This window comes from Symphalangus syndactylus, chromosome 2 (assembly GCF_028878055.3).
Source record: "Symphalangus syndactylus isolate Jambi chromosome 2, NHGRI_mSymSyn1-v2.1_pri, whole genome shotgun sequence".
Lineage (NCBI taxonomy): Eukaryota > Metazoa > Chordata > Mammalia > Primates > Hylobatidae > Symphalangus > Symphalangus syndactylus.
The window spans coordinates 12,329,410-12,342,286 of NC_072424.2; the positions used below are offsets into that span (position 1 = coordinate 12,329,410).

The 12,877-nt window shown below is 43.8% G+C and overlaps 1 protein-coding gene across 2 annotated transcripts in view; it reads left to right on the forward strand.

Annotated features, from left to right (window-relative positions):
* ADAM12 (ADAM metallopeptidase domain 12) overlaps positions 1-12,877 on the forward strand; it is a 384,755-nt gene that overhangs the window by 285,265 nt on the left and 86,613 nt on the right. For both annotated transcript variants that reach the window (XM_055245748.2, XM_055245760.2), the window contains exons 7-9: positions 1,724-1,789; positions 2,902-2,973; positions 10,311-10,480. In XM_055245748.2, the coding sequence (XP_055101723.1) occupies positions 1,724-1,789; positions 2,902-2,973; positions 10,311-10,480 (308 nt within the window). The remainder of the gene's footprint in view (positions 1-1,723; positions 1,790-2,901; positions 2,974-10,310; positions 10,481-12,877) is intronic.

A 12,877-nucleotide genomic window follows, 5' to 3' on the forward strand; every position in this document is an offset into this window, starting at 1 on the left:
TAAACGTCTAAACAACCAGATTCCTTTCCATGAGTTTTTCAATGAGAGATTAGTTTTTCATTTCTACAGCTATATTTTCTTCTGCATAATTAGCCAAATTTATTAATGGTTAATCTGGGAATTGTGGACAACAGAGAGGGTTCTGCCTCTTTCATGCCTCAGTGAGGAAAAAGGGCAAGATCTTCACACTTTCAGAAGGTGTCTCATTTTGTGTGCACCTGTGGGCACCATGGGGGCAAATGTCTTTTCTTTTATAAGTAGTGCATAGTTATCACCATAAAGCATGCCTACAACATATAGTCACAAAGCATGACAGTTTCTTCTTGTAACATTGTAAAAATATGAGCAATTGTACCTTTCCTGGTGCTTTATTTTTCCTTTTCCATAAGGTTTCCAGATATCTTAGGAACACCTAAATTCATGAATTAGCACGGCTGGGCAGCAAGAAGGAACACTGCTATAATACAAACATTTTTCTTGTAAAAATCTGTTTGGAAGATCCCGGGCTGATGGGGATTTGTTTTATAAAAGATGTTTCCCTCAGGATTATGTGACTGGAAACCTGAGTCAAAGCATACTTTCATGATTTTCTTTTGCTTTTGTCTGAAAGAGTGGTTATAACATGCAAGTTTTAAACTTGAAGCAGTGTGTGTCGTTAACTCATAAACCAGCAATATCAGTCATCAGGACCAAAGACCAACTCAACCCCCACTTCCTCCAACTGCATTTTATGGCAGAAACAGAAGGCTTTGTTTTTTGTTTTTAATGTTTGCTTTTTGAGACCACCCTCCACGAACTGCTTTATTTCTCTTAAAAATGCATTTGGAATTCTTCCAGTAATTCGCAGAAGAGTGTGAATGCTTTTTGAGGAAGTTTGATTAAAATGTGACCCACTTCAGGAGCTGCCTTTGTGGGGGACGGGGTTCCTATTTCTGCTGCCTGAATCATCTCCATTCATCCACTTCCATATCCACTTTCCACGTTCTCTCAACTGTCTCACTCACGAAATCCCTGTTCTCCAGGGGCATATTACAGTCTTATTTTTTCTTAACTCTGTTTCTTTCTGTTCTCTTTCTTTTTGCTCTTTTTTTTTCTCCTCATACCTTTCTCACTTCTCCGTTCATTAGTCTGACAGTTTCCTTTTCTCCAGACCACCCCGGTCTTCCATTTCTTCTAACTAGATTTTTATATGATCATTTTAAAAATGATTATACAGTTCCCATTCAAAATGTATTCTCCTCCACTTTTCTCAAGTCTCGAAACAGGTACACTTGGACCATAAAGACAAAGGGAACAGCCACAGTGCATTGAACTCCATCGTCTTCTCTGATGACCTTCAAATGTGCTACATGTGGTCTGAAATAAACGACCTTTGACTGGCTCCTGTTCTAGAGAATGCTTTGGTTTTGTTTGTTTATGTGCTCGTTTTGTTTAATAATCTTGATTTTCTGCTCCAATAATCCATGATTCAGCAGAAAGCTTAAACTCCTTTTTAAGGGTTTTCCAAGTGGAAATGGAAGCTGGTTACTCACGTCAAGAAGGTTTTACAAAGAGATGGTTGGAGTTGGGGTAAACTTCTAGATGGAATGGAGGTGTGGGGGCCTGGCGGGGATGGGGGGTGTACATTCTCAACCTAAAGTGTTTGGATTGAGAGACGTTGACAGTGTTCTGGAAGGCGCAGAGAGGCATTAAGAGAGATTAAGTGCATGTTTACTCTTGGCAGCATAAAAGAGAGACCCTCAGGGCAACTAAGTATGTGGAGCTGGTGCTCGTGGCAGACAACCGAGAGGTAAGAACTTTTTAAAATTTCTCAGTACAGTCGGTTAGAGAAAAAAGAAAAAAGGACACATCTTGCAAGTTATTACTTGCTTTAATGAACCTCATTTCCTTCGTGCTCTTAAAAGCAATGGAAACAACCCATTGAAACAATGGTTTTCTGATTTTATAAAGCATATAATATTAAAAAATTATTTGATATATAAAGTAATGTCAAAGCCTGCAGGAGAAAAGAGTTGCTCCATAGCTAAGCTCTCCAAACAAGGAGAATTAACTGAGGGGAATGACAGAAGGCTTTAGATTATATTCTAAAACATTTTGGGGAAAAGTTTAGTCTTTAAAATGAGACATTTAAAAAATATCCCATATGTCATTAATCAAAATGAATAAATGAATGAATGAATGAAGGCTATAGAGACACAGCAGAAAAATCCTCCCCTCTGAGCTATAGCTTGATACTACTTTCGTTTTTTATTTGAATTAATTTTGAATTAGTTTTTCTAAAGATTATCTTCTCTGTATTTATTTACTGCCTCATTGGCCTATATGAATTGGGTGATTGGGTGATATTTTCTCATAGACCCTTTCAACACCTATGAATGAAACAGGCTTGACTATTTTTCAGAAAATGATTCCCATTCTGGAAGGTCAGATTAGAGAGGGGAATGGGAAATTTGTTGATTTTTTTGTCTGTTCTCCTCTGTATTGTTTGACAAGTTGCCATGAGCTTCTATTACTTTTACTTTTTAATTTTTAAAAACAAATATAAAGAAAATTTCTCAAGAAGTTAAAATCAAGTTGATGATATGAAAAATGGCTTTGGACTGACTTCTAGTTGTCTGTTTTCTCTTTGCCAAAACATGTCACTGCCTCCATCATTTATGAGGCTGGAAAATTGCAGAAGTTGCTGTCTTGAGAGCACTTGGCTTAGGCAAATTTCAGGGAATTTCAGGGAGTCCCCAGCCGGGAAAGTTATTCGTCAGGATGCAAGCTCATTTTACCATGAACTGTGGAGGGTCCCCAGTGGTTTGTAAAATCCCAAGACTTCACATTTCCAGAAGCCAGGAAGATGAAACATGATTGATATTCTTGCTGGTATTAATGCTGACATTTAAAATTGTTAAGTTTCAGAAGCAAGGAAAAGATCTGGAAAAAGTTAAGCAGCGATTAATAGAGATTGCTAATCACGTTGACAAGGTAAGTTCTTTTTCAGTAGTTAAATCATTCAGATCATGTAAATGTTTGGAAATGAGGTTGGGGGACCTCATCTGACTTAGCAAGGAGAAGAGGTTCTGCCTCTGGGCCTCGGGTTGGAACTGTTTCCTGTCCTCTGAGTGTGTAATTCCTGGGTCCTGGGGCAGCTTCAGGAGAGGCCAAACCACAGCTGTCTGGACTATGGTGGCCTTGGTGACATGTCTTCCTCCAGGCTCTCTTCTGGTCAGGTGGAATACCAGTCTGAGGGTGTTTTGGACTTCCCGATTAGCTCCAGATCCCCTACAGACTTCATCTGATCCTTTGATTACTCCTGAGCTGGGCCTCTCCCAGGTCTCCCGATGACGGATCCCACAGGCCCCTTCAATCTGTCCCCATCATTGCAGGCCTGTACCAATGTAACCATGAGGGTGGGCTTGCATTTATAAAGGATCCATAGGCTTCACTGTCCTGGAACACAGAAGTTGACTTTCAGCTAAATCAGCTATTGGAAAATCCCTCGCCAAGAACAAGTAGGTCAGAAACCCACCTTTCACAAAGATGATTTCCTTGCTGGAGGAGCCCCTGCGAACCAGGTCCTACTCCTGGGGTACTTGTTCACTAACCGCTCCTCACACTGCTGGCAAGCAAAGAAAATGGCAGCGCTCTCTGTCTAAATCACCTGTCCTGCCTCAGTGCACCCTGCTGGAGAGGATGTTGGCTATTTGATACTGATGACCCTCAGCCTAAAATAGGCTTCTCACAAGCCCGGCACATTGGAGTTGCCCTGTGAGCTTCTGAAAGCATGGCTGCCCTCAAGGGACAGGGCAGGGGGGAGGTTAGACCTCGAATTTCCAGAAGCTCCCCAGCAATTCTCATGTGCAATGTGGATGGTGACCGCTGTCCTAAAGCAACCATAGTCTCTCAGCAATACTGAGTCTCTTGCCTGCGGGGACAGTGTGAGAAGGGAGCTGGTCATGGCTGAGCCTTTCACAGCCATGGTCCTCTGAAACAGCAGATTCTACACATAGTGGTTTGTGAGGGTGCCTCACTCTAGCCTTGTTTCCAAGCAATCTTATTCGATTTGAATTGCATTTTCTAAGTTTTCAGAAAAACAAAGGCAAAGGCCCTTCTAGAAATTCAGCTCCATATTGCAAGGCCTTATGCACTCTGCATCAATAATTCAGAATGAATCAGATGTGGTCCCTCCACTTGAGAACGTCAAGGCCGCGGAGGGAAGCAGACATGTAACCCACCTAGCATGGTCCAAGGCATTAAGAACTAGATCCATGCTATGAATGGAGGTTTATGGGGATGCAGAAGAGAATCACTTACTTCTTCCCAGGGCCAGGGAGTCTTTGCAGGGAGAGGATCTTAAAAGGTAAGTTCAGTTTCACCATGAGCATAGCAGAAGAGGGCGTATGTGTGATGTGGACATGTATGTGCTTCATGTGCATGTACATGCATGTGTGTTCCTATATGTGTTCATGTGTGTGTTCATTCTTGTGTGTGCCCTGCATGCGTGTATGTATTTGTGTACATGCATGCTCATATTGTATGCAAATGCATGCAGAGCTAGGGCAGAAGGAGATGAAGCTGCAAAGATTCACAGTGCTCAAGGCCCTGGCTGTTCTATGAAGCCATCTTGATGTTATTCTGCAGTGAATAGAGAGCTAGGTGAATGTTTTTAAGCAGAGGAGAGATGCAAGGATGGTAGAAAGATATCCCTTATCTATCTTTAGTGTGGAGGGTGGAATAACCAAAGACAAATAGGGCTGAGAGGAGCCTATTGCATAGAAATGATAAAGGCCTGACCGGGCACGGTGGCTCACGCCTGTAATCACAGCACTTTGGGAGGCTGAGGCGGGTGGATCATGAGGTCAAGAGATCGAGACCATCCTGGCCAACATAGTGAAACCCCATCTCTACTAAAAATACAAAAATTAGCTGGGCGTGGTGGCATGCGCCTGTAGTCCCAGCTACTCGGGAGGCTGAGGCAGGAGAATTGCTTGGACCCGGGAAGTGGAGGTTGCAGTGAGCCGAGATCACACCATTGCACTCCAGCCTGGTGACAGAGCGAGACTCTATCTCAAAAAAAAAAAAAAAAAAAAAAAAAAGGAGAAGAAAAAGAAGTGATAAAGGCCTGACCTGACCCAGGACAGGGGAAGTGGGGATGTGAGAAGGACGAGGATTGAGAGAGGCTTGAAGGGATGTGTTTCCTGATTACTATTTTTACCAGTTACTGTGTGCCGGGCTCTAAGTGCTTTGCACATGCTCTCAGGTACATACTATTGTTCTTATTTTTAAAGCACAGGAAGCTGAGATGGGCAGAGGTTAGTCATTTGCAGGACGAGGGATGAGTGCTAGTCTTGCTAACTCCCAGTGGCAGGGGCTCTTGGCTTTGACTCTACTCCCCCTGCTGTGAGTCCCAGGACCTCATGATGACCAAGCAGAGGCTGAGGGCGAGTGGGAGACCACATGACCGCCAGTTTCGTTGGAGTGGAGAGGCAGGTAGACGATGCTTCATACCCGAGGAAAGCAGGAGCAGGAATAGGAGTTTGAAGGGCACTCTGAGCAGTCAGAGATCTGGGTTTGCCACTCAGAGAGGCTATGGCTACATGGAACTTTCTGGAAGTCAGAAAAACCCACATGGCCATTGATATCCTGGGATGATATTGCCCTTGTCCACCTTTGAAGCAGGTCAAACTCCCTGGCAACCCCTGCCTGTTGATGTGTTTTCAGTAGTTACTCTTTGCGATTCAATTTTATCCCGAAGTCCAGGTGCAGGAGAATCCTGGTGAAAGGTGAATTCTGGCAGGGGGGATGAAGGGTGGGTCTTAGAGGAGACATCAAAGATAGTACGGCAGTTAGAACTGGACCTTGGTCTAGACTGGACATTAGAACCCCTGGAGGGGACTTTGTTTGTCTATTTGTTTATATGTTTACTTTTGGAAATATTGATTCCCACACCTTGGCCCAGGGATTCTGATTTGATTGACCTGGTGCAGGGCCTAGGCACATATTCTCCAGGGTCCTCCAGTTATCCTAACATGAAGTGGGACTGAGATGCACTGGCCTAGAGGGTGGAAGGCTTAGGTGCCTGAGCTGGGAGCACAGGTGCCACTCCAAGGTGAGCAAGTTGGACCGTTGCCCCAAAGGCCTCAGGCTATCCTCAGACTGTCCAACGAGGAGAGAACACGAGTTCTTCTTAGATCTTGGGAGCAAAAGGAAGTGATAAACTATATTAAACCCAAACTGGAAATTGCTGAAGCCACATTTTAAAAAAGGAATGTGTTTGGGTCCTCTGTGTTTGTATTTCTTCACATTTATTCTAGGTTATATCTTGCTTCAGTTTGCAAAACCAGAACTGAGCAACTGGGGGTTGTTAATAACTTGCGCTGGTAATTAAAACACACTGTGCCTCGGAAAAGTCCTAATGGACTCCATGGAGTTTGCCAGCCTGGCTGTCCTTGTGTTTCTGGCAGGGAGAGAGCTGATTTGCTGAGCACACAGCTACCCCTGGCCCTGGCATCCCTGTCCATCCCCAGCAGACGCCAAAGACCTTGGAGGAGACACCCAGGCTCCCTGGGAGACTTGGTGCTTCCAAGTCTATTAACAGATGACTCCCAGCTCTGTTACACAATTCTAAATTTCAGTTTTTCAACTCTACAAATCAAAGTTTCTCAGTCCAGAAAACAATGACTGTGCCAGTGGCAACTTCCTCATTTGCTGAAGTCTTGGCTCTCCTGGACCATTCGAACTTAATAACTGCTTGCTGCGTGGAGAAAGAAGACATCCCAGACTAGAAAATAGACGAGTGGTTTAGTGATGAAGGTGACATTCTGGAATGTTCAGGAAATCCCCCCATAAGCAAAACACAGAAGGCATGTCTGACACTCATGCTTCTAGGCCAGATGCCGAGAATTTTCCCCGGGTCCTCATTACATTCCCGCAGCAGCCCGGGGAGCCCACCTGCCAATGGAGCTATCGTGGAGTTTGCATCTTCCACCCTTCGCCTCCAGACTGTCCTCCTTATTCATTAGGAAGTTAGTGTCAGCTGTAAATTCAGAGACCTGCTTCTGAAAGGACTCATCGCCTATGTATTTAATTTCTTTTTTTTTTCTTTCTTTCTTTTTTTTTTTTTTAGACAGAGTCTTGCTCTATCCCCAAGGCTGGAGTGCAGTGACGCCATCTTGGCTCACTGCAACCTCCACCTCCCAGATTCAAACGATTCTCCTGCCTCAGCTTCCCGAGTAGCTAGGATTACAGGCACCCACCATCAGTCCTGAATAATTTTTGTATTTTTAGTAGAGATGGAGTTTCGCCGTGTTGGACAGGCTGGCCTCAAACTCCTGACCTCAAGTGATCTGCCTGCCTCAGCCTCCCAAAGTGCTGGGATTACAGGCATGAGCCACCATGTCCAGCCTCTGTGTATTGAATTTCTTAGGGTATTTTCACTCACGTGGCAGTTTTCTTCCCCTCCTGTCCCAAACCAGTTGCCTGAAGGATGCAGTTTCCCTCATTAGACCCCAGGGGATTCCTCCTCACTGTTTCTTCCCGAAAGCCTCCAGTGCAGCATCCCTGGACTTCCTGAGTGCACCACTGCTTGGCAGTTCACTGTATTGGAGTTAACTGAACTGACGGCTCAGTGTGCCGTGCCTTAAGCCCCTGGTGACCTCTGAGCATTTGGGTGGCAGGGGCAAGGGCATCCTAATCTTTACTCTCTCTGCCACTGCCGGCCCAGCCCACAGCAAGAGGCAAGCAAATATTTGTTGCTGTTGTGTAAACAGGTGAATTGCTTCAGCTGGATCTCTGACTGTGTCCACATATGTTCTGGGCTTTGTAAGTCAGGCAGGCAGCTGCCAAGCTCCATTTGTACAGCAGAGGCCCGTGAGCTTCTCTCCGGGCCTGGGGTCACAGTGGGCCATCTTGGAAGGGAGTCTTAGCACTCACAGAAGATGGCAGTGTTACCTAGTGGTTTCAAACATGAGCGTCAGGGTTAGCTGGCCTGTATTCCAAACCCAGCCATGGAGTCGCAATCTTAAGTCACCTGACTTCTCCAAGCCTCCGTGTCTTTGACTATAAAATAGAAATAGTAATAATTCTGAACTCATAGAGTTGTTTTCAGGATTAAGCCACAGCACAGAAGCCACCGTGGCATCATGCCTGTGATGTAGTAATGCTCACTAAACATCAGCTGTGGTGGTGTTTATTAGGAAGAATCAAAAGGAACCCATCAGCAGCCCTGGAAAGAACTGTCAGAGCAGGCAGCAAAGGCATCATGTATGATGACTTGATGTGAGTTTAGCATAAATGACAGTCAAACAATGGCACTAATTTTGGAGAGGGGAGGTTGTCTGTTATATTACTACTACGTATGAAATCTTTTCTAAGGAGGTGGTTTGAAAAGCCTAGTAGGTGGAAATGCAAAACCCATCATTATCATGAAAAGCTCCTTGATTAGGAAGCAGCAAACCTAGCACTGAGGAATGATGACAATTAGTTCTTTGCAGACCTTCATTACTGGCTCCATGCAACACTCCTGGAAGGCAAACCTAGTGTCTCCTTCCCAGATGCCAACCCTGAGCCCACGCGAGGTGTCTGACCCCAAGGACATCTCTTAGCAAGCTGGTGTGAGCATCAGCATTGGATCGCCTCCGCTTCTGCTTTCTGATCACTGTTACCTTTGTATATAATAGAGCTGAAAATTTAGTCTCTCAGTGGACAGCAGCCAAACATGTGCATTCAGAGTTCCAGAGCTGGCCAGGAACTTATTTTTGACCCGGAAGCCTGGGCTGGGAGTTTGTAAGTAGATAGCGTGGGCCATGCAATTCTTGATTGAAAACAAACTCTTGGGCTGTGTTGTAGTCATGTAATCGTCTCGTTAACTCATTAATGTAATGTCTGCAATTGTGATCTGTTTGAAACCAAGTTGGACCAATGCAATCAGCATATATTCTGCGATGCAGTTTGTACCCTGGTCATATTCTCCTAACCCAATGCTCACCAGATGACTGTGGGGACCAGCAAGGGAAAAGATGAGCTCACCTTACATGGGTGAGAATCTAGGGTCAGATGTTCAACTTTGAGGAGTTTCTTGTACTTTAGTTCACCATGTTGGAATGGTGCCTAACTAGCAAATGCAGAACTTCTATAAGTTTTGTTATTGGCCAGATGCTTCTAGCAACTGAGAATAGGACCTGCTTTCATCTGGTGCTTGGCTTTGGCTGCTATCACTAGCCACCCTTTTCTCCTTGGCTACCTGGGATCTCAGAAGATGAGGGCTTTCTCCCTGTGTGCTGCCTCATACACTAGGGGCATTGAAAGATTTGACAGCCAACCAGGTGACACCATGTCCTTGCCCCCTCGACCATGAGTACAAAGCCATCTCCTTGTGATGCCCATGAGGACAATGGGTAGGTCATACCTCTACCCTGACCACTCATCCTGGCCCTCTGAACTCCTATGAGACAAAGCCATCCCTTAGTCCCTGGAGGAGTTGCTTTTCCCTGCTCTGACCCAGAACGATCTGCCTGTAGGTGTAGTCAGGTATGGGCTGTAGGCTGAAGTCAGGAACACCCAAAGATGGTGGGGGCAGGCAGGGGAGTGAGAAGTCTTGCTTTCAGTGGTGTGCCAGATGCTTTGTTTCACAGGCCCATAAAAGAGGAACTTCATTTAACAGATCCTTCCGTGACAGTGTTGGTGAGCTAACTTCTGGCTGTGGAGAGGATAGTCGTTAATGTTCCTGAAGAAGGGCTCTGTTTATGCCTTTGTTATTCTGAAAGATATTGACTTCTTTATTTCATTAAAACCTACGTTGATTATAGGTGACAGAATATGATAGTGTTGGCCAAGCCTGAGACTTTGCTGAAAAATTAATACAGATTCATTTTCAGTAACTCATAAGGAGAACATTTCGCTCAAAATGAACAAGTTATTGTCCTTGGCAGAAATGTCTGAAAGATCCTAATTCACTTATTGTTTCACTTGCAGTGGGTATTAACTGGCCGTCTTTAGCTATAATACACATCCGTATGTACATTTAAAATCACCAATGAGTCATTTGAAATGTCTGCTTCCACACAAATGCAAGTAGACAGTAAAAAAGCTAATAACTTCAGCATCTAATTGGTCAACCTTCGAGAACCTAGTTAACACATCACTTTGCATTAGGCACTGCAAATATTTCTTAAATTCCAACAGCACCGGAACCAAAGAGCACAGAGATATTTTTCTCACCTGTGTCAGTGACCCTCAAATAATGCAAATCTGTTCTAATTTTCATTTTGAGTTTTTATTAATGTGATCGCAACTCCAATGCCAGTTTTGCCTGTTTTGCCCAGTTTTACAGACCACTGAACATTCGGATCGTGTTGGTAGGCGTGGAAGTGTGGAATGACATCGACAAATGCTCTATAAGTCAGAACCCATTCACCAGCCTCCATGAATTTCTGGACTGGAGGAAGATGAAGCTTCTACCTCGCAAATCCCATGACAATGCACAGCTTGTCAGGTAGGGAGTTCCGTCTTCTGTCTGCTTAAAAAAAAAGAGTGCCCTTGGCGAAGCCCTTCGCTTCACCTGCACAGCCCCAGGAGCTGCCACCTTTCTGCAGAGCACACTGCCTTGTACAAGGGGGCTTCTCAGCTCACACCAGGGGGTGCAGATGCCACCCTCACCTGGAACTGAAGGTCTGTTAGGAAAGTCTCCCTCTGAACACCCTGGAGAACCTGTCCCTCTACAGAATTCTCATCTCCTTCTTCCAGAACCTGGACTTTTTCTTCTGTACCAATTTTTCTGATTTTAGCTGTGATGTAAAGTTGTTCTGAGTAGCCTATTTTTTTGTTTTGTTTTTTGTTTGTTTGTTTGTTTTTGAGACAGAGTCTCTGTCACCAGGCTGGAGTGCAGTGGCATGATCTCGGCTCACTGCAACCTCCAACTCCCTGGTTTAAGTGATTCTCCTGCCTCAACCTCCCAAGTAGCTGGGATTACAGGCACATGCCACCACGCCCAGCTAATTTTTGTATTTTTTTTTTTTTTTTAGTAGAGACAGGGTTTCACCATGTTGGCCAAGATGGTCTCGATTGCCTGACCTCATGATCCGCCCACCTTGGCCTCCCAAAGTGCTGGGATTATAGGCGTGAGCCAACACTCCCGGCCGAGTAGCCTGTTTTTAAAGATTCATCATTATTAGTGGAAAATGTATGTTTATACAAGATCCAAGGACAGTACTTTGAGTGAATATTGTCAGATTCCTGGAGGGAAAAAAGACTTCACTCCTCCTCCTGTTGTGGCTGTGACTCTTTGGTTTTCTAGATCAGAGAATACCAGGAAGTTTCGCACATTAACCTCGTGCTCCCTCTTTAAATCAATATGCATCGAGTACCTGTTAGGAACCAAAGAGTGTTTGGGGGGCTTTGAACACAGTGGTGACCAACACTGTAAATCTCCCCGCTCTCAGAAGTCTCCATTCTACTGAGAGGCAACAATAAAGAGGACAATTTCAGCATGATCAACTGGAAGATGATAAACTAAGGGAAAGCATAGCTCTATTAAACACAAAAATTGTTGAGATGTTGCCAGTGCTTTTATACTTAAAAAAAGGAACAATCTTACAACAATCTAAATTAGTATGAAGTAGATGTTTCTAGAAGTGACAAATTTTCATTTAAACCTTTAAATACTTTGTGCTATTATTCTTTTGTTGTCATGTGGCTTATAGCACAGAAAGGAAACCTTCTGGGACAGAGACGCTTTCCTTCAACAAACCCAATGTAGCTATTGAACATTTGTGGAAAGTTAAAAAACCAGTCCTACCCCACTGTCACTTCAGAAAATGCCTACGTCTGAACGGAGGCTGTTGGCATTCTTTGATAATTTACTTCGGCCATTTTCACAGGGTTACCCCCTGCCCCCACCCTTGGATATTTGTGGTTGCCTCACATTTTATGCATTGATTAGTCCTGAACTATTAAAAGTACATTTTATGTATTTTGAGTCAGAGTGTTTTGATATTTTTCCCAAATGGAGTCTGTCCAACTTGAACATCTGGAAATAAATTATCATCTATATAACCTTATTATTTATATACATGTATAATTATATCTGTTCATATAGTCTATATAGATGTAAATAAAGGTCAAAATTTCTACTACTGTAAATATAAGTATAGTGGGATAGGTGAATAGAGAGGGAGGGAGGGAAGGAGGGAGGGAGGGAGGGAAGGAGGGGGAGAGGGAGGGAGGGAGGGAGAAGGTTTTATGTACGCTTACCACTTTCTGTTCAATTGACCATAGCTAAAATATCTAACTTTTCAAACAATATATCTGTATACATACATGGCCAAGGTAGTATTGGTAAGTCATTTGACTCCTTTAAAGGAAATTCAACAAATACAATGTTTTGTTTTTCATGCATGAGGTTGGAATGAACAGCACTTGTGTTCAACAGGCCCTTGGTGTCATTAGATTCATGATCAGGTTAAGATTCCAGATAGAAGGACGACTGCATTGAAGCCATGAAGTCCCCTTCCAGAAGCTTCCTCCCTAGGTGCCAAGGCTTTGTGGGTGCTCACTTGTTCTACACCGGCTCCAGGGTTGATAATTTTTCTGCCCATTTCAATTTTGTAAAAAGCTATCTCAGCAGGACATTTTGAAAGAGTTTGGGTGTCTGGCAGAACTGTAGTAAGTTACCCAGGAAAGCAGTTAAGCTACGGTGAAAATCTAGTAAACCATCTAATGCATTTCTTTTAGTTAACAGTGATTTTCTGTGACTATTTTCAGCCTTTCCATCAGCAGACATTGTTTAAATGGAGCAGCTTCCTACAGTCCATTAGGAAATAGGCAGATTACAACTCATAAGTACAAAAGTAATAACTAGCTGTCATCTGAGTCCTGAAAACAAAACTCTAAA